This window comes from Ostrea edulis, chromosome 9, assembly GCF_947568905.1.
Source record: "Ostrea edulis chromosome 9, xbOstEdul1.1, whole genome shotgun sequence".
NCBI classification, from domain to species: Eukaryota; Metazoa; Mollusca; class Bivalvia; order Ostreida; family Ostreidae; genus Ostrea; species Ostrea edulis.
Window position 1 is genome coordinate 63,325,223 of NC_079172.1, and position 20,916 is coordinate 63,346,138.

Consider the following 20,916-nt stretch of genomic DNA (forward strand, 5'->3'; position numbering starts at 1 on the left):
TATCAAATCAAAAAGTAGGTCATATGTTACGTAATTAGAGATTTTAAGGGCCAAAATCGTAAATATTTGACGCCTCATATCTATAAAACGACATATTTTTTGAAAAGCATTATTGAACAAAAGTTGTTCAATGTGTCATAACCTATCGATCAATATCAAAAAATGGGTCTGTGGGCCTCATGGCTCGCCTGTAGAGTCGATTTTTGTCGATATCAGTCGATTTCAAAGACTTGTAACTGGTAAATATTTTGTAAGGACATATTGAACAAAAGTTGTTCAGTTTATCGAGATCTATCGATTGATATCAAGAAATAGGCCTATGGTCCTAATGGCTCGCCTGTAGAGTCGATTTTTTGTCGATATCGGTCGATCTCAATAACTTTTTACAGGTAAATATTTTGTAAAGACATATAGAACTAAAGTTGTTGAGTCTATAGAGGGCTAACAAATGACGTCAAGAAATAGGCCCGCGGGCCTTATGGCTCGCCTGGAGAGTCGAATTTCAAACGAATTTCACCGCAACTTTGCTTCAGAAGCTTATGATATGAAAAATTGATTATATCTAAAGTGTCTTAAAGTCGGAAACTAAATTGGGACTCATTTGTCTTTTTTTTTTTTTTTAACTCCGAGTGCATCAACAAATCGGACGGAAGACCTACTCGTTGCTCGCAACGAGATCGTGTCTAGTTATTATTTTTTTTTTCCCTTTCGTCTCCTAGACCGTTGGATGGATTTTCCTGAAACTTTCACAGGTTATAGACAACGAAGGTACCTCGAGGTATTTTTTTCATTTTTTCAAAATTCACTTCCGGTCGCAAAATATGTCCAATTTTCGTCTTTTTACAAGATATCTTGTCCAGCGTTTTTCTCAGAAACGGTAGAAGATGGAGTCACCAAATTTTCAGAGTGAATAGATCTCACTTCGTAGGCGTGCAGTAGGGGGTTAAGAATGTCGGCCGTCACTTCCGGTCGTCACCGGAAGTGATTAAAGGAATCATGAATTTCAAACTTTTTTCTTTCAAATTGAAACCTATTTCGGTTTACTATATCTCGTTCTAATTCTCAAAAAATGTTGACCCCACCGGAAGTTGAATCTTTAACTTCCAGTTATATCAAATAAAGATTATTCATTATCTCATTTTTCAGTGCCATAAATCTCGGTCATGAAACTAGTTAATGAGTTGAGTTTTACATACATTATAGTCACTATAAATGTCTAGAGTAACGTCAAATATTTTTGTAAAATTTACTTCCGGTCGGCAAATACGGCTTATTAGCTGTTTTCGTTGTCAATCGTTTTACTCAGAAACGGTAAAAGATAGAGTCACCAAATTTTCAGACTTGATAGATCTCACTTTGTAGGCGTGCAGTAGGGGGTTAAGAATGTTGGCCGTCACTTCCGGTCGTCACCGGAAGTGATTGATGAATCATAAATTTCAAACTTTTTTCTTTCAAACTGAAACCTATATCAGTTTACTAGGTCTTGTTGTAATTTTCAAAAAATGTAGACCCCACCGGAAGTTGAAACTCCAACTTCCGGTTATATCAAAGAAAGATTATTCATTCTCTCATTTTTCAGTGCCATAAATCTCCGTCATAAAACAAGTTAATGATTTGAATTTTACGTATGTTAGAGACAATATAATTGTCTAGATTACATTTAAATATTTTTGTAAAATTCACTTCCGGTCGTGAGATATGGGGTGGACATATTCAAACCTTGTTTTTTCAGTTTCTCAATAATGAATATAGATAGACGTTTGAAACTTGTAGAGTTGATCAACTAGCATTAGTCCATTGTACACATGCATTCAATTTCTTCGTCCGTCACTTCCGGTCTATACCGGAAGTATTTGAAAAAATGTCGATTTTCCAATTTCTTCTAGTGATTTCTCAGAGATGGCTGGCTATATTTTCTTGAAATTTTCAGGAATAATGTCTGATGAAATGACCTTGCTGTAGGTATTTTTGTTTTACAAAATTCACTTCCGGTCGGAAAATAGGGCCGATTTTCTGTTTCTCAAAAGGAATTTTGTCCAGCACTTTTCTTGGAAAAGGTAAAATATAGGTTCATCATATATTCAGGAATGATCAATCTCCGTTTGTAGGCGTGCAGTAGGGGGTTGAACATGTCGACCGTCACTTCCTGTCGTCACCGGAAGTGATGGAAAGAATCGCAAATTCCAAACTTTTTCCGTTAAATTGAAACTTATACTAGTTTATTAACTCTCTTTCAAAGTGTCAAAAGAATATTGACTCTGTCGGTAGTCAAAACGACTACTTCCGGTTTCTTGATAAGATATCTTTTTACTTTTCGTCTCTTTGTCCCCATAAATCTCGCTTATATTTGAAGTCTTTCATATGATTTTCACATGTCTTAATAAAAGTATGAACTTCTAAAGTTTTGATAATTTTGTTTTCAAAATTAACTTCCGGTCGGTAGTAACCTACTACTTTTTCTTTCTTTAGTCTACTTCTTTTTCTTGAGAACTCTTTCAGATAGAGACGTGAAATTTTCAGGGAATATAGACAGTAAAGAGTTGCTGTCATTTATAGGAAAACGCATCTGAATAGTACTTCTGGTCGTCACCGAAAGTTACGAGAAAGGAATAAAAAATTCGACAATACATTTCTCATTCATTGTTAAGGCACATTTTCTGATACATTTAAATGGTTTTCGTAGGAATAGAAAGCTCTTTACCGGAAGTGGTCTAACGGAAGACCTACTCATTACTAGTAATGAGTGTCTAGTTATGTTCCCCAAACAAAGTTTGGGAACATATTGTTTTTACTCTGTTTCTTATTATTATTATTAAGGTCTTCCGTTTCCAACGGAAGACCTTCTAGTGGTTCTACTGTTTATTAAGGTCTTCCGTCTCCTGCGGAAGACCTTACTATTATTGTTCGCGTTCTTCTTCTTCATTAAGGTCTTCCGTCTCCTGCGGAAGACCTTACTATTATTGTTCGCGTTCTTCTTCTTCATTATTATTATTATTATTATTATTATTATTATTTTCCTTGGTAGTACACGCGTTTTTCTCAGCCATTTCTCGATCGATTTTCACGAAATTTTCAGGAAAGATGTCTTCTGGTGACAAGACTTTGCTTGCAAAATTTCGTGCTTGACGTCACTTCCGGTCAGGAGTTATCTCTCTTTTAGTGACTTTTTGAAGGGCCTTGTTGTCCACACATCTCCTCCGTTAGTTTTGAAACTAGAGTCTTGAAATTTCTACACAAGATAGAGTAAACATTTTAGAAGATTTGTGGGGGATTCGATTTCACCGGAGGCGATTTGCCTAAACGCTCGCCTGGACCTGAAAAAATGGATGCCAAAATTGTTCGCCGATTTCGGCGATTTTTGACCTTTGATCTCCAATATCTTTTTTCTTGCAAATATTTTGTTAAGACATGTACAACAAAAGTTGTGCACATTTACGAGATCTTTTCGAAAATATCAAGATTTAGGGGCTAGCCCCTTCAATTAGGGATCTAGAAGGGCTCAAAGTCTAGATCAAATATCTCAAAAATCGTTAATATTTTGGTATAAGTCAAAGAACAAAAAATGTTCATCTCAACAATCCAAATCTATTCAGATAAAAATTGAGGTCATATGTTACGTAATAAGGGATTTTAAGGGCCAAAACCATAAATTTTTTACCCCTTGTATCTCGAAAACGACAAATATTTTGAAAAGCAATAAAGAACAAAAGTTGTTCAGAATGATGATCTGAACAATATGCATATTTCGTTTTTACCCTATGTGGCCCCGTTAGGGAGCTACAGTTTGGCCCCTAAAAATTACTTCTAGAAATAACTCGAGAACGGTAAAGAATTTCTAAATACTTGTTGAACAAAAAATGTTTGAAATATCATGACCTTTCTTACGATATCAAGCAAAAGGGGCTGACCCTTTAAATTAGGGGCCCAGAAGGGTCCAAAGGTTTATGAGAATATCTCAGAAACTATTAATATTTTGTAATAAGTCATTGAAGCGGAAATGTTCATCTAAACGAGCTTGTTCTTATCAAATCAAAAAGTAGGTCATATGTTACGTAATAAGGGATTTTAAGGGCCAAAATCATAAATAATTGACACCTCATATCTTGAAAACGACAAATATTTTGAAAAGCATTATTGAACAAAAGTTGTTCAGAATGATAATCTAAACAATATGTACATTTCGTTTTTTCCCTATGTGGCCCCGTTAGGGAGCTACAGTTTGGCCCCTAAATATTTCTTGTAGAGATAACTCGAGAACGGTAAAGAATTTCTAAATACTTGTTGAGCAAAAAATGTTTAAAATGACCAGGCCTTTCTTACGATATCAAGCAAAACGGGCTGGCCCTTTAAATTAGGGGTTCAGAAGGGTCCAAATGTTTTTGAGAATATCTCAGAAACTATTAATATTTTATAATAAGTTGTAAAAGCGGAAATGTTCATCTCAACGAGCTTGATCTTATCAAATCAAAAAGTAGGTCATATGTTACGTAATTAGAGATTTTAAGGGCCAAAATCGTAAATATTTGACGCCTCATATCTATAAAACGACATATTTTTTGAAAAGCATTATTGAACAAAAGTTGTTCAATGTGTCATAACCTATCGATCAATATCAAAAAATGGGTCTGTGGGCCTCATGGCTCGCCTGTAGAGTCGATTTTTGTCGATATCAGTCGATTTCAAAAACTTGTAACTGGTAAATATTTTGTAAGGACATATTGAACAAAAGTTGTTCAGTTTATCGAGATCTATCGATAGATATCAAGAAATAGGCCTATGGTCCTAATGGCTCGCCTGTAGAGTCGATTTTTTGTCGATATCGGTCGATCTCAATAACTTTTCACAGGTAAATATTTTGTAAAGACATATAGAACTAAAGTTGTTGAGTCTATAGAGGGCTAACAAATGACATCAAGAAATAGGCCAGCGGGCCTTATGGCTCGCCTGGAGAGTCGAATTTCAAACGAATTTCACCGCAACTTTGCTTCAGAAGCTTATGATATGAAAAATTGATTATATCTAAAGTGTCTTAAAGTCGGAAACTAAATTGGGACTCATTTGTCTTTTTTTTTTTTTTTTTAACTCCGAGTGCATCAACAAATCGGACGGAAGACCTACTCGTTGCTCGCAACGAGATCGTGTCTAGTTATTATTATTATTTTCCTTGGTAGTACACGCGTTTTTCTCAGCCATTTCTCGATCGATTTTCACCAAATTTTCAGGAAAGATGTCTTTTGGTGACGAGACTTTGCTTGCAAAATTTCGTGCTTGACGTCACTTCCGGTCAGGAGTTATCTCTCTTTTAGTGACTTTTTGAAGGGCCTTGTTGTCCACACATCTCCTCCGTTAGTTTTGAAGCTAGAGTCTTGAAATTTCTACACAAGATAGAGTAAACATTTTAGAAGATTTGTGGGGGGATTCGATTTTACCGGAGGCGATTTGCCTAAAAGCTCGCCTGGACCTGAAAAAATGGATGCCAAAATTTTTCGTCGATTTCGACGATTTTTGACCTTTGATCTCCAATATCTTTTTTCTTGCAAATATTTTGTTAAGACATGTAGAACAAAAGTTGTGCACATTTACGAGATCTTTTCGAAAATATCAAAATTTAGGGGCTAGCCTCTTCAATTAGGGATCTAGAAGGGCTCAAAGTCTAGATCAAATATCTCAAAAATCGTTCATATTTTGGTATAAGTCAAAGAACAAAAAATGTTCATCTCAACAATCTAAATCTATTCATATAAAAATTGAGGTCATATGTTACGTAATAAGGGATTTTAAGGGCCAAAACCATAATTTTTTTACCCCTTGTATCTCGAAAACGACAAATATTTTGAAAAGCAATAAAGAACAAAAGTTGTTCAGAATGATGATCTGAACAATATGCATATTTCGTTTTTACCCTATGTGGCCCCGTTAGGGAGCTACAGTTTGGCCCCTAAAAATTACTTCTAGAAATAACTCGAGAACGGTAAAGAATTTCTAAATACTTGTTGAACAAAAAATGTTTGAAATGTCATGCCCTATCTTACGATATCAAGCAAAAGGGGCTGACCCTTTAAATTAGGGGCCCAGAAGGGTCCAAAGGTTTATGAGAATATCTCAGAAACTATTAATATTTTGTAATAAGTCATTGAAGCGGAAATGTTCATCTAAACGAGCTTGTTCTTATCAAATCAAAAAGTAGGTCATATGTTACGTAATAAGGGATTTTAAGGGCCAAAATCATAAATAATTGACGCCTCATATCTTGAAAACGACAAATATTTTGAAAAGCATTATTGAACAAAAGTTGTTCAGAATGATAATCTAAACAATATGTACATTTCGTTTTTTCCCTATGTGGCCCCGTTAGGGAGCTACAGTTTGGCCCCTAAATATTTCTTGTAGAGATAACTCGAGAACGGTAAAGAATTTCTAAATACTTGTTGAGCAAAAAATGTTTAAAATGACAAGGCCTTTCTTACGATATCAAGCAAAACGGGCTGGCCCTTTAAATTAGGGGTTCAGAAGGGTCCAAATGTTTTTGAGAATATCTCAGAAACTATTAATATTTTATAATAAGTTGTAGAAGCGGAAATGTTCATCTCAACGAGCTTGATCTTATCAAATCAAAAAGTAGGTCATATGTTACGTAATTAGAGATTTTAAGGGCCAAAATCGTAAATATTTGACGCCTCATATCTTTAAAACGACATATTTTTTGAAAAGCATTATTGAACAAATGTTGTTCAATGTGTCATAACCTATCGATCAATATCAAAAAATGGGTCTGTGGGCCCCATGGCTCGCCTGTAGAGTCGATTTTTGTCGATATCAGTCGATTTCAAAAACTTGTAACTGGTAAATATTTTGTAAGGACATATTGAACAAAAGTTGTTCAGCTTATCGAGATCTATCGATTGATATCAAGAAATAGTCTTATGGTCCTAATGGCTCGCCTGTAGAGTCGATTTTTTGTCGATATCGGTCGATCTCAATAACTTTTTACAGGTAAATATTTTGTAAAGACATATAGAACTAAAGTTGTTGAGTCTATAGAGGGCTAGCAAATGACATCAAGAAATAGGCTCGCGGGCCTTATGGCTCGCCTGGAGAGTCGAATTTCAAACGAATTTCACCGCAACTTTGCTTCAGAAGCTTATGATATGAAAAATTGATTATATCTAAAGTGTCTTAAAGTCGGAAACTAAATTGGGACTCATTTGTGTTTTCTTTTTTTTTTTAACTCCGAGTGCATCAACAAATCGGACGGAAGACCTACTCGTTGCTCGCAACGAGATCGTGTCTAGTTATTATTATTATTATTTTTTTTCCCTTTTGTCTCCGAGACCGTTGGATGGATTTTCCTGAAACTTTCACAGGTTATAGGGAACGATGGTACCTCGAGGCATGTTTTTCATTTTTTCAAAATTCACTTCCGTTCGTCAGATACGTCCGATTTTCCGGTTTTTGAAAGAAACTTTGTCCGGGGGTAAACTTGAAAACCACTAAAGATAATCGAATGAAACTTTCAAGGATAATAGATCTATTTTCTCTATGGTGCATGCACGTAATATTTTTTTTCGCCGTTACTTCCGGTCGTCACCGGAAGTGATCAAATAAATCATCAATTTCAAACTTTTTTCTTTCAAATTGAAACCTACTTTGGTTTACTATATCTCGTTCTAATTCTCAAAAAATGTTGACCCCACCGGAAGTTGAATCTCCAACTTCCGGTTATATCAAAGAAAAACTATTCATTCTCTCATTTTTCAGTGCCATAAATCTCGGTCATGAAACTAGTTAATGAGTTGAGTTTTACATATATTATAGTCACTACAAATGTCTAGAGTAACGTCAAATATTTTTGTAAATTTCACTTCCGGTCGGCAAATACGGCTTATGAGCTGTTTTCGTTGTCAATCGTTTTACTCAGAAACGGTAAAAGATAGAGTCACCAAAATTTCAGAGTTAATAAATCTCACTTTGTAGGGGTGCAGTAGGGGGGTAAGAATGTCGGCCGTCACTTCCGGTCGTCACCGGAAGTGATTAATTAATCATGAATTTCAAACTTTTTTTTTTCAAATTGAAACCTATATCGGTTTATTAGGTCTCGTTCTAATTCTCAAAAACTATTGACCCCACCGGAAGTTGAATCTCCAACTTCCGGTTATATGAAAGAAAAACTATTCATTCTCTCATTTATCAGTGCCATAAATCTCGGTCATAAAACAAGTTAATGATTTGAATTTTACATATGTTATAGACATTATAAATGTCTAGTGTAAATTTAAATATTTTTCTAAAATTCACTTCCGGTCGTGAGATATGGGGTGGACATATTCAAACCTTGTTTTTTCAGTTTCTCAATAATGAATATAGATAGACGCTTGAAACTTGTAGAGTTGATCAACTAACATTAGTCCATTGTACACATACATTCAATTTTTTCGTCCGTCACTTACGGTCTATACCGGAAGTATTTGAAAAATGTCGATTTTCCGATTTCTTCGAGTGATTTCTCAGAGATGGTGGATAGATTTTCTTGAAATTTTCAGGAATAATGTCTTATGAAAGGACCTTCCTATAACTATTTTTGTTTTTACAAAATTCACTTCTGGTCGGAAAATATGGGCGATTTTCTGTTTCTCAAAAGGAATTTTGTTCAGCATTTTTCTTGGAAAAGGTAACATATAGGTTCATCAATTATTCAGGAATTATAAATCTCCGTTTGCAGTCGTGCAGTAGAGGGTTGAACATGTCGACCGTCACTTCCTGTCGTCACCGGAAGTGATTGAAAGAATCGCAAATTTCAAACTTTTTCTTGTAAATTGAAACCTATACTAGTTTGTTAAGTCTCTTTGAAAGTGTCAAAAGAATATTGACTCCGTTGGTAGTCAAAACAACTACTTCCGGTTTCTTGATAAAATACATTTTTACTTTTCATTTCTTTGTCACCATAAATCTCGCGTATATTTTAAGTCTTTCATATGATTTTCACATGTCATAATAAAAGTATCAACTTCTAGAGTTTGGATCATTTTGTTTTTCAAAATTGACTTCCGGTCGGTAGTAACCTACTACTTTTTTCTTTCTTTAGTCTACTTCTTTTTGTTGAGAACTCTTTGAGATAGAGACGTGAAATTTTCAGGGAATATAGACAGTAAAGAGTCGCTGTCATTTATAGGAAAACGCATCATAAAAGTACTTCCGGTCATCACCGGAAGTTACGAGAAATGAGTAAAAAATTCGATAATACATTTCTCATTCATTGTTAAGGCACATTTTCTGATATATTTAAATGGTTTTCGTAGGAACAGAAAGCTCTTTACCGGAAGTGATCTAACGGAAGACCTACTCATTACTAGTAATGAGTTTCTAGTTATTATTATTATTATCATTATTATTATTATTCTTTTTCTCCGGTACTTTTTTGTCCGGTAGTGTTCTCAGAAACTACAAAAGGGATCGATATGAAACTTTCCAGGATGATAGTATAGCGTTTGTAGATGTGCATAGTGATAGTCATTTTGTTTGCACGTGCATGCACGCGCGCGCACGTGCATTGCAATTTTGGTACAAAAAATGGAAAATCAGAATATTGAAGGAAGCGATATAAAACCTCAATAGGATGATAGTATATCATTTGTACATATGAAAAATAATAGTTATTTTGCCAGCACGCGCACGCATACGCGTGCACGCGCATTACAAAATTTGTACGCTAACTTTGGAATCAGTCTAACTTTTTTGTTGTTCATTGAAATGGCTTGAAATTCATATCATAGGTAGATATTGAGACCCTTAACTGATTTACATGGTCAAAATTACCAATTTGCACGCGCATGCACGTTCGCTTCATTTTGATTGGATAATGCTAAAACGTATGTAACTATATTATTTATGAAGCGAATGAGATGATATTCACAGCATATGTAGACAATATGTGTATCTATATGTTGGTGTAACAAAAAATGCCAACGCACACGCGCATGCGCGTGAGACGTTTTTTAAATGTTCAATTTTTAAAGGACGATAACTTTTTTGTTTTTCATCAAATTCTATTCATATTAGGGGTTTAGATGTATCTTGGTACTCCTTACAAATTGCTGTGGTTAGAATGACTGCTCAGCACATGCATGCACGTGTGCTGATTTCTGATTGGACGATTTTAAAATCGCTATAGCTTCCTTATATTTGGTGGAAACGTTATGAAATTCATACTGTGGGTATATGATACAAATGCCTGTTGAACGACATCAACAGAAATTCGGAATCATACACGCGTGCGCGTGTATGCACGTGCAACGCTTTCTTTCATTTCTTGGTACTGAAATGACCATATTGAACGTACTACATGTAATTAAAGGCTAGAATAAAATGATTTTTTCCTATAGATTCACAAGAACATCACTTTTTAATTGAGGGAGGTTTGGGGAACATCTGTAACGGTCCCCGTTACAATTAGAACTAGTTATGTTCCCCAAACAAAGTTTGGGAACATATTGTTTTTACTCTGTTTCTTATTATGTTCCCCAAACAAAGTTTGGGAACATATTGTTTTTACTCTGTTTCTTCTTATTATTATTATTATTCTTTTTCTCCGGTACTTTTTTGTCCGGTAGTGTTCTCAGAAACTACAAAAGGGATCGATATGAAACTTTCCAGGATTATAGTATAGCGTTTGTAGATGTGCATAGTGATAGTCATTTTGTATGCACGCGCGCGCACGTGCATTGCAATTTTGGTACAAAAAATGGAAAATCAGAATATTGAAGGAAGCGATATAAAACCTAAATAGGATGATAGTATATCATTTGTACATATGAAAAATAATAGTTATTTTGCCAGCACGCGCACGCATGCGCGTGCACGCGCATTACAAAATTTGTACGCTAACTTTGGAATCAGTCTAACTTTTTTGTTGTTCATTGAAATGGCTTGAAATTCATATCATAGGTAGATATTGAGACCCTTAACTGATTTACATGGTCAAAATTACCAATTTGCACGCGCATGCACGTGCGCTTCATTTTGATTGGATAATGCTAAAACGTTTGTAACTATCTTATTTATGAAGCGAATGAGATGATATTCACAGCATACGTAGACAATATGTGTATCTATATGTTGGTGTAACAAAAAATGCCAACGCACACGCCCATTCGAACGCGCATGCGCGTGCAACTTTTTTCAAATGTTCAATTTTTAAAGGACGATAACGTTTTTGTTTTTCATCAAATTCTATTGATATTAGGGGTTTAGATGTGTCTTCGGACTCCTTACAAATTGCTGTGGTTAGAGTTACTGCTCAGCACGTGCATGCACGTGGGCTGAATTCTGATTGGACGATTTTAAAATCGCTATAACTTCCTTATATTTGGTGGAAACGTTATGAAATTCATATTGTGAGTATATGATACAAATGCCTGTGGAACGACATCAACAAAAATTCGGAATCATACACGCGTGCTCATGTATGCACGTGCAACGCTTTCTTTCATTTCTTGGTACTAAAATAACCATATTGAACATACTACATGTAATTAAAGGCTAAAATGAAATGATTTTTTGCTATAGATTCACAAGGACATCACTTTTTAATTGGGGGAGGTTTGGGGAACATATGTAACGGTCCCCGTTACAATTAGAACTAGTTAACTTTTATTTTTGTAATGAGACAAGAGAGAGTTTAGGATATATAAGGATATAATAGAAAGTTTGAAGACATATGATATTGATGTAAGGTAAAATGATAATGGTAATCTCATCGAAATAAGATAGAATGAGAACACGGCATGACTGCCTATAAATAATGTAAGCAAAACAAACACAGAATGTGGAAGGAAACAAGAAAATACCTTTGCTAGAATAATGTCAAACTGATTATTCAGATAGCTGATGATGCTCTGAATGATATTACAAAAAACACGCGATGTTGAAAAAAATTCATATGAACTACGATTTCAAAAAAGTCTACACAGGAATTGAAACTGAAGACTGAAATCCATCCGGGATACCACAAGGTTACTACAGATCCGCAATTCTAACCACAAGGTTACTACAGATCCGCAATTCTAACCACAAGGTTACTACAGATCCGCAATTCTAACCACAAGGTTACCACAGATCCGCAATTCTAACCACAAGGTTACTACAGATCCGCAATTCTAACCACAAGGTTACCACAGATCCGCAATTCTAACCACAAGGTTACTACAGATCCGCAATTCTAACCACAAGGTTACTACAGATCCGCAATTCTAAGCAATAAAACGTCCAAGAGTTGAACATTGAAAATAATGTGTCGTTTGGAGTCTACATTAAATTAGAAATCCGAGAATGTAGGGTTTTCGTTTTACTTAAATTAACGTTGTACAGAAGCTCCAGTCAGCTGAGTATATCAATTCCAATGTCATCGCTTTAGATGTGAACCGTGTTCACGGCATGACATCACAGTTGCAAACGTGTGGTAAAATTTAAGGTGGCTCACTACACACAGAAATAGTTTCTCAAATCAGTACGAATTGATTTAATTATGAAAGTTATGATGATATACAATAAGCATATATGGCCAGAAAAGGCAAAACATATACATATTTGGATAAAAACATGATTTTCAAAAAAATTATTTCAGCACATATGAACAAAAGACTTTGGTGATTTTGAATTTAAGATCTGCGGTTCACCAGCCCACTGCTTTAACCACTGAACTATGATATTATACAAACAAATCGATCGATACAAATAATTTCACAAAACATTTAGATCGCCATCTCGTGACGTGGTGTCATACAGAGGATAAGCTTTAGTGTAGTGAGCTACCTTACAAGGCTGTTTTAAAAGTTTCCATCTTTATAAGCTGTCTTGTTGTTATGCCTTCTGGGCCCAAAATTGGAAGAAGAAAAGAGAGAGAGAGAGAGAGAGAGAGAGAGAGAGAGAGAGAGAGAGAGATGATTAAATTCAGATCAACACAATTTCACTTTAGAATCAGATAAAACGTCCATTCGTATTAAGAAAAATATAATTGATGTAGGCCTATTCTTTTTCACTGTACACGATGTGGATATTTAAAATTTAACATTTTAATATCTATATGTAAGGCAAACGTAGAAAGAAGATGTTGCACGTCTCATGTTAATTTCCCTATAGGTGTTGCATGAAAGATCGAAAAATTTAAGTTCTTCAAATATATGATAACACCAATTGGAACGTATGTCTTGATTCAATAATTTTTGAAAATAAGTTTAAAAAACATGTATTGAGAAAAATTAGCCAAAATATTTTGAGTTTAAATCAAGCAATAAGCGATTTATGATTTCTAGCGTTAAAATGAAGGGGTATCCCCGAATTTAAAAAAGCTACCTCCGTGAAACGAAATAGCATGAACATGTTCTTGGAGTTTTTCTCTATAAAACTGTAGCTTTGAAATTTCGTTTCACAGGGCATTTTTTTTATTTTTTGTAAATTCAAAAAATCGAAACGACTTCACTGGTATTATTTTCAACTTCAACTGTACGTTAATTTTAATATATGGACTACTGCGTGATTCAGTGGATCGCTCATCTGAATCACCTTGGCCCATATTTAAAAAATATTTTTCCTATATATATTCGCATGTAAAACTTTGATCCCTATTGTGGCCCCAACCTACCCCGCGGAGCATAATTTTTACAAACTTGAAACTGCACTATGTCAGGAAGATTTCATGTAAATGTAAACTTCTTTGGCCCAATGGTCCTTGAGAAGAAGATTTTCCCGATATATTTGTATGTAAAATTTTAATCCCCTATTGTAGTCCTAACCTACTCCGGGGGCCATGGTTTTAACAAACTTGAATCTACACTATGTCAGGAAGCTTCCATGTAGATTTCAGCTATTCCGATCAAGTGGTTCTTAAGAAGAGTTTTAAATGACCCCACCTTATTTTTGCGATTATCTCCCCTTTGACGGGGCATGTCCCTTCATTTGAAAAAAAATTGGAAAGCCTTTCACCCAGGGATGATTTTTGCCAAGTTTGGTTGAAATTGGTCCCGTGGTTTTAGAGAATAAGTCGAAAATGTGCAAAGTTTAGAGACAAACGGACGAGTGATCTGGTTGATTGAAGATTGTTTAATGTCCCTCTCGAGAATATTTCATTCACATGGAGACGATGAAGGGCTGTAAAATTTTAGCCTATGCTCGGCGCTTATGGCTTTGAGCAGGGAAGGTTCTTTATCGTGCCACACCTGCTGTGACACGGGACCTCGGTTTTATCGGTCTCGTCCGAAGGACAGCCCATTTAGTCGCTTTTTATGACAAACAAGGGGTACTTGGGACTTATTCTAACCCGGATCCCCAGGGGACCGAGTGATCAGAAATCCTCACTCGAGCTTTTAGCTCAGGTGAACTAAAAACCACACAATGCTACTCTTTTCGGTATAAAGCAACTTGGTTTGTTGATTTCATGTTAAGTTTTGATTATATTGTCCATTTTATTATTTTACATGGAAGGCACATTTGTCACCTAAATGGGGAGGGTGGTTAACCCCCTCCCATCCCAGGTTCTATGTGCCTAAGTATAATTCTTTGTAGTATACACCGTGTTCTGTTGATGTTTGTAATTATATGGATCTGGTCCCCAATGTAACTTTTTTTTTAAAATTTCTCTTCTAAGAGACTTGAACAAAGGGGTATAGCGCACTTGGTATGCAATTTCGCCTACATAAATACCTTTTTCTTGAATATCATTTTTTACAAATATTCTGCTATACAATGTCAGTTTATACTTGTGTTTACCCAAATTACTTAATAAAGATATCGGTATCTTTATTTGATAAGCATAGACATCACCGTGATTATATAGAGTATATAGTAGATGTAACGTAATGGGCATAAAAAATGCAAACTGTTGCAAAAGGCCACCTTAAACCAGAAATAAAACACTGAAATATTTTTACTCGATTATGATTGTACATAAGTTCGTTTGAGGAAATTTGGTTTATGGTGGTCCTCTTGTTGAAAATCGATAAAATATGAAAAAATTGTTCTCAAAATTTACCTTGAGATTTAGCAGCCTGTCAAACGTTAAACCTTTAAACTTACATGCCTGCGTGGCCTAGTGGTTTAGGTGCTCGGTAATCTTACACTTGAACCGTACATTCCAAGTTCAAGTCCAATACTTTTCCAAAATCTATTTTGTTTTTTGCTTTTCATTTTTTGGGGGGTCGTTTTCATGAAGGGGGTGGGGGTGTTTTATATATTATAACAAATATTAGTCATTTTCATCATAACTTCTAATATTTGCAAGTTACGACTTAAAAAGGGGGAATTTATTCCGAGATCATTGTAGTTCCGCTTGTTTACACTAACATGTTCCTGTGTGCTCAAGAATTTCAAACCGTAATGTGGCTGACGAAAAGCTTAACAAATACTACAAGAAAAAGGACACAAATGGACAGCATGTGATAAGTAGAAATAGGTCAAGAGAGGAAAAGAACTGTTATACAGTTTGACTTCTCAAAAGAAAAATATAAAAACTCATGTAGCAACTGTCATATGATATTTAGGCAAAGATAAACACTCGAATTATCGACCAAAGGCAAATGAACTGATGACATCTATTAAAGGCGCTGCACTCATGTCAGAACAGTGAGTTAAGTAATGCCATATGTAAAAGGGTTGTTGCACAGGTCTATGAAAATATTGTACTGTTCATCATTCCAAATAGGAAAATGGTTTATTAAGTAAAGAACGACTCGTATAAATGTCAGTAATGCTAAACTGCGGCAGTTATTTATCTTGGTTAACGAAACATCAAAAACGCTGTCCTTATATTTAAATATAACACGCCAGTGTATTATTGGAAACCGGTGTTTTCCATTTAGATTTCTGAGTCGGCCGTATCGTCAGCAAATGCGCCATACCTCTTTAATGATTTATCGCCTTCCAGAAAACAATTTTTTAACATGTAAAATCTTTCTGAAATTAAGACCAATATGGAAAGCAAGTTAACTTCAAGCAACAATTAATTTCTTAATTATTTTACAAATACACCATTTCCAAACAATAAATAAATGGACCTCTTATATGATGGCGCCACTATGTCCTCACACTCCATGTTTTGAAATCCTATACAACGGTATTCACACAGTTTTTTCATTTCTGGTCCTGTGGATCTACAGCGGATTTGAATAACCCATCATATTTTGCAGTTATCATTCCTTGGAAAGGGTCCAGGACCTCCCTTTAATACAAATTATTCACCCTTGATATTGACCCTTTATTTCTTAAATGATAATTTTTTTACTTTGATCATTTGTCCTTAGTACGGGTATAACAAGAAAGTTAATAAATGTTCTTTGATATTTCTGTCATCTATATCTATATGCATATCCTCTTCATTAAATTTGCCTCCCAAAAGGCTTTCTTTCAATATGTATTGTATAAAAACTACAGGTATCTATCAAACACATCTAAATGACACTTTCAGAAAATGTCTTCCATTTCTAAATTAGCAAACACTTCACATGTTTATCGTTATTACGCTATAGATAACCTAACTGTCATACATATATACAATATGTAACATCAAAAAGGAATGTCTGTCTTTTTCTCAGCTTTCATCACTGTATTTTTTCTTGTACATATATGGAAACTGGCAAATGGCAATTTATGTATAGAATCTGAAATAAAGAAAAAATGGTTATATTCAAATGTTGTTTCAGAAATTCAGACAACCGATGAACCGATGACAATCGATGAACATGCAAATCTATAATGTATCACAGTCCAACTCATTGTCATATGATACACAAATTTATAGTTACCTTGTTGCAATAATACATTTTGAAGCGCTCACTATTAATGTTGCGAATGTTGGCATGCATGAAAGGTGGAGATAACGAACAGTGAATAATCTCATCAATCCCATAAGCAATACAAAATAGATAGTTGGGCAAACACGGACCGCTGGACACACCAGAGGTGGGATCAGGTGCCTAGGAGGAGTAAGCATTCCCATGTAGATTATTCAGATTTACATTGAATAATCATCTGAAAACTTGTGATTTAGTTGATATTTAAATCTGGTGCTAAATCTATAAGTTATTAAGTTATTATCATGTACGGAGTTTGATATTTAGTTGATATGAAAAATTTTTGTTTGTGATTTAGTGATATATAAATTCGGTGCTAAGATTATAAGGTGTTATGCACAGTTTTTGAGATTTAGTTTAAATATACACCCGGTACTAGGGCTATAATTCATTATTACGTTTGATGCCTGAGTTTCAGTGGATATATGAGACCGGTGCTAAGGCTATAATGTACCATTCTGTGCGATGCTTCAGATTTAGTTGATTTAAATAAGCCTGGAGATAGGGCTTTAAGTTTTAATCATGAGATTTGATATGCAAGGCAATCTGATTAAAATCAGCTCCTTGATTTTGTTTATGTCGCTACAAGGGGAACAGAGGAGCGGATCGAGGAGCTGATTTTAATTAGATTGATATGCAAGGCTGACGTTAAGGCTGTATGTGATTGTTAAGTACGGTGCTTGTGATCTCGATGAGTTTTAATTCTTTGATAGGGTTATAATATTTTTAATGATTTGAAGATATCAGGAATTGAATTGATTGATGTGCGTAACAATTCAATAAAAGATTTCTTCAAATAATTAATGGGTCTTTAATTCTGAATTATTGAACACATTAATTGATAGCATTACTCATTCTGCTAAATTGCTGCACTCAAAGAATCAGCTTGGAACTCGTATCCAGCAGAACGCGTACCCAATAAAACTCGTACCCAGAAATTTGGGTACGTTTTCTCCTGGAGAAAAACTATGGGTTTTTTTGTTAGATAAATTCTGGTAAGAGTTCTTCTGGAGAAAAAAGTTTGTCATTATATAGTAATCAAAATTTTGATATGAGTTTATCTCATTAAGAATTATACCATTTTAGGTATTGGAATTTGGGTACAATTTCTCCTTGCGAAAATCGAGGATTTCATACATTATACATAATTTACTATGAACATGATTTTCAATTGAATAAAAAAAGTGAATACAATGATCGTACTTGTTTGTTGTTTTTTTCTCTCATTTGAATTGCGGTTTGGCGTGAGACGATAATTAGTATAATTATTGCAATTAAACACCAATTTTTAACTTCCGACATAGCATTTTTATAGCGGACCTCTATTCTCCGGCACATAAAGGAGAACTCGTACCCAGATTTTTATGACAAAATGACGGAAGTTTTTCACCAGGAGAACTCGTACCCAGATTTTTGGCAGACATGACAGTTTTTCTCCAGAAAAACTCGTACTCATTTTTTTTTTATTACAGAACTGACAAATTTTTTTTTCTGCAGGAGAACTCGTACCCAGATTTATCAGATAAAATGACAATGTTTTTTCCCCAGAAAAACTCGTACCCAGACTTTTATGACAGAAATGACAGGGTTTTTTTCTGTACGAAAACTCGTACCCACATTTCTATTTGATAAAATGACAAAGTTTTTCTTCAGGAGAACTCGTACCCAGATATTGATAGGTACGACTTCTCTTGGAAAACTCGTACCCGGGTACGTGTTCTCCTGGAGAAGTCGTACTCGGATACGACTTCTCCAGGGTACGATTTCCCAGGAGAACTCTTACCCAAATTTCTAGGTACGAGTTCTCCTGGGTACGAGTTCTCCTGGGTACGGTTCTCCAGAAGTCGAACAGATGATAAGGCCGGCGTTTACCTAGCGTAATTCGGTGCATCGATGGTACACACGTCGTGCAAAACGCCACTGAGATCGCACCATACCTCTAAATACTATCAGGAACTTGAATGTAGAACGTACCTATATGTCTAACTCTGGGATTCACCGACAGACGATTACTCACATACACCAAAGCGGACTTTTGAGTGACATTTCTTGGTAACCGTTCGGTGACAGCAGGACGGCACTGTGTTGGTTTTCCATCTGGTATGATACATTTGATTCCTGAATTAGAGTCAAGTTACTAAAGATACTGGAAATGATAAATTACCGGGCTCGGACCATCATCGCAAAACATGTTAATTGTCTCCGTTCACGCTACGTCAATTCGGTTTGAGGTTGGTACTTCCGGACTCAGGAAGCGTGGCTAGCAACGATGGGTACATATATGAAAATGAACAGATTTCACAGGATATTTCGTTGTGGTGCTTTTTCAAATGTTTGCTAAACGTTACACTAGAAGCTAACGATTTCGCATGACTCACACCCCAGAAACGATTCTTTGAGTATTTCTTTAGAACATTTTTGACTCCTTGCCGAGAAACTGGTTTACACAATCTATAACATCCAAAAGCTTTAATATCGCCGTCAGAATCGGCTACCCATAATTTGTCTGAGGGATCAACACAAATACTTTCAATATTCCCTCTAAAAGGCCAAGACCACGTCAGATTCCCAATTTTGTTCACGATATGGACCTCTTTTTTATTGTCGTCTAAGATCAAAATGTCACCTCTGCTGTTGTGTGTTATCTCCATTGGACAAATGGTCCGCAAGTTGTCAAGAACTTGGGCCACCGCGAATGAATCATTGCGATCAGTGAAACATCTACTGATTTTGACGATTCTCCTGACCTCTGACCTATCAAGCAGCGCTAAGAACCACACACTACCGTCAATATTTTCAGTGACGGAAAACACATTTAACAGATCGTAAAAGGAAAATGGAAATTCGCTACTACTTGCCAGGATCTGCAATAATTTCCCGTCACTGATATCATATTTGCGAATTTCTCCTCTACCTGTGGCCATGTTACAGGTACAGACCAGCAAAGAGTCGTTTGAGGAAGACGAAATAGCCGTGATGATACCAGATTCCGTCACCAGTTTTTGTGTACAATTAGCAGACTCCGGCGTCAGTTTTTGTGTACAATTAGCAGACTCCGTCATCAGTTTTTGTGTACAATTAGCAGACTCCTGCACCAGTTTTTGTGTACCTTTAGAAGAAAGTTTGTATACTGTATTTTTGGAGTTATCTACGTATACTATATGATCTCGAGCTAAGGTGACGAATTCTGGAACCATATCTAAAATGTATTTACTGCGACAACTCCCACAGATGTCATGGCGGCTTAAAACTCTAGCGTTCTTTTCGTGTACCCAAACGCTGATGTCACTGCTGCCAAAGAGTTTTACACCTGAAAATGGTTTGGTGAAAATCCGGATATTGCATATCAAAAGAGGTCCGAAATTCTTTTTGGGGCGGCCAGCTGGGTTAGCAATCGAAATGACATTAATATTTGGTGCTGTTATGAATGTTGCATTCGGGACGTTTTTGGACAAAGTTTGTCCAAGGCTAAAAGAATCCTGCATTTGTCTACATAGACGAATGTACTCTTCTCCTCTACGCTTGATGTCAGTTAGGTGAGGTAAGTTATATCTTGCTGTAGTTAGGAAAGCATGTTTCATTTTCCACTTCAATTGTTTGGATCTTCCATAATTAACAGGAAACTCCTTGTTCAATTTTGTAATGTCCCTGATCTTTGAACGAACGAGCCTCAAATAGTTGATCATTCTTTCAAAATATACAAGTTGTTCCGATGTTGTCATGGTATAATGAAACTCGTGATCTTCAATACTACTATCACAAATTACTTTTCTACAAGTGAAACAGCAAACTTCATTACACGGTCCCTTTAGGAGACACATATGACTTCCACAAGCTTTACTCCTGATTTTTGCTCTCTCTCTGTACAAAACAATCCTGTGAGAATTTCTGCGTTTAAAATGAATCTTAGAACACCTGAAACACAGGCCCATACAACAATCATGACAAAAACATTTTAGAGGGAATTCACAGTCTTCTATTTCACAGAATTTCACGTTAACAGCGCTCTTAAAGATGCTATCCATACCCACGCAACGCCAAGTACAAGTCTACAAACACCAGACCTGCTACACCGGTA

At 35.6% G+C, this 20,916-nt stretch overlaps 1 protein-coding gene across 1 annotated transcript; it reads right to left on the reverse strand.

Annotated features, from left to right (window-relative positions):
* Positions 1-16,312: 16,312 nt before the first annotated feature.
* LOC130046661 (uncharacterized) lies at positions 16,313-20,916 on the reverse strand. Its single transcript, XM_056149863.1, has 2 exons — positions 18,813-20,916; positions 16,313-16,646 (listed from the first exon to the last, which is right to left on the reverse strand). Exon 1 carries the CDS (start codon positions 20,861-20,863, stop codon positions 19,055-19,057), a length of 1,809 nt encoding a protein of 602 aa, XP_056005838.1. The 5' UTR covers positions 20,864-20,916; the 3' UTR covers positions 16,313-16,646; positions 18,813-19,054.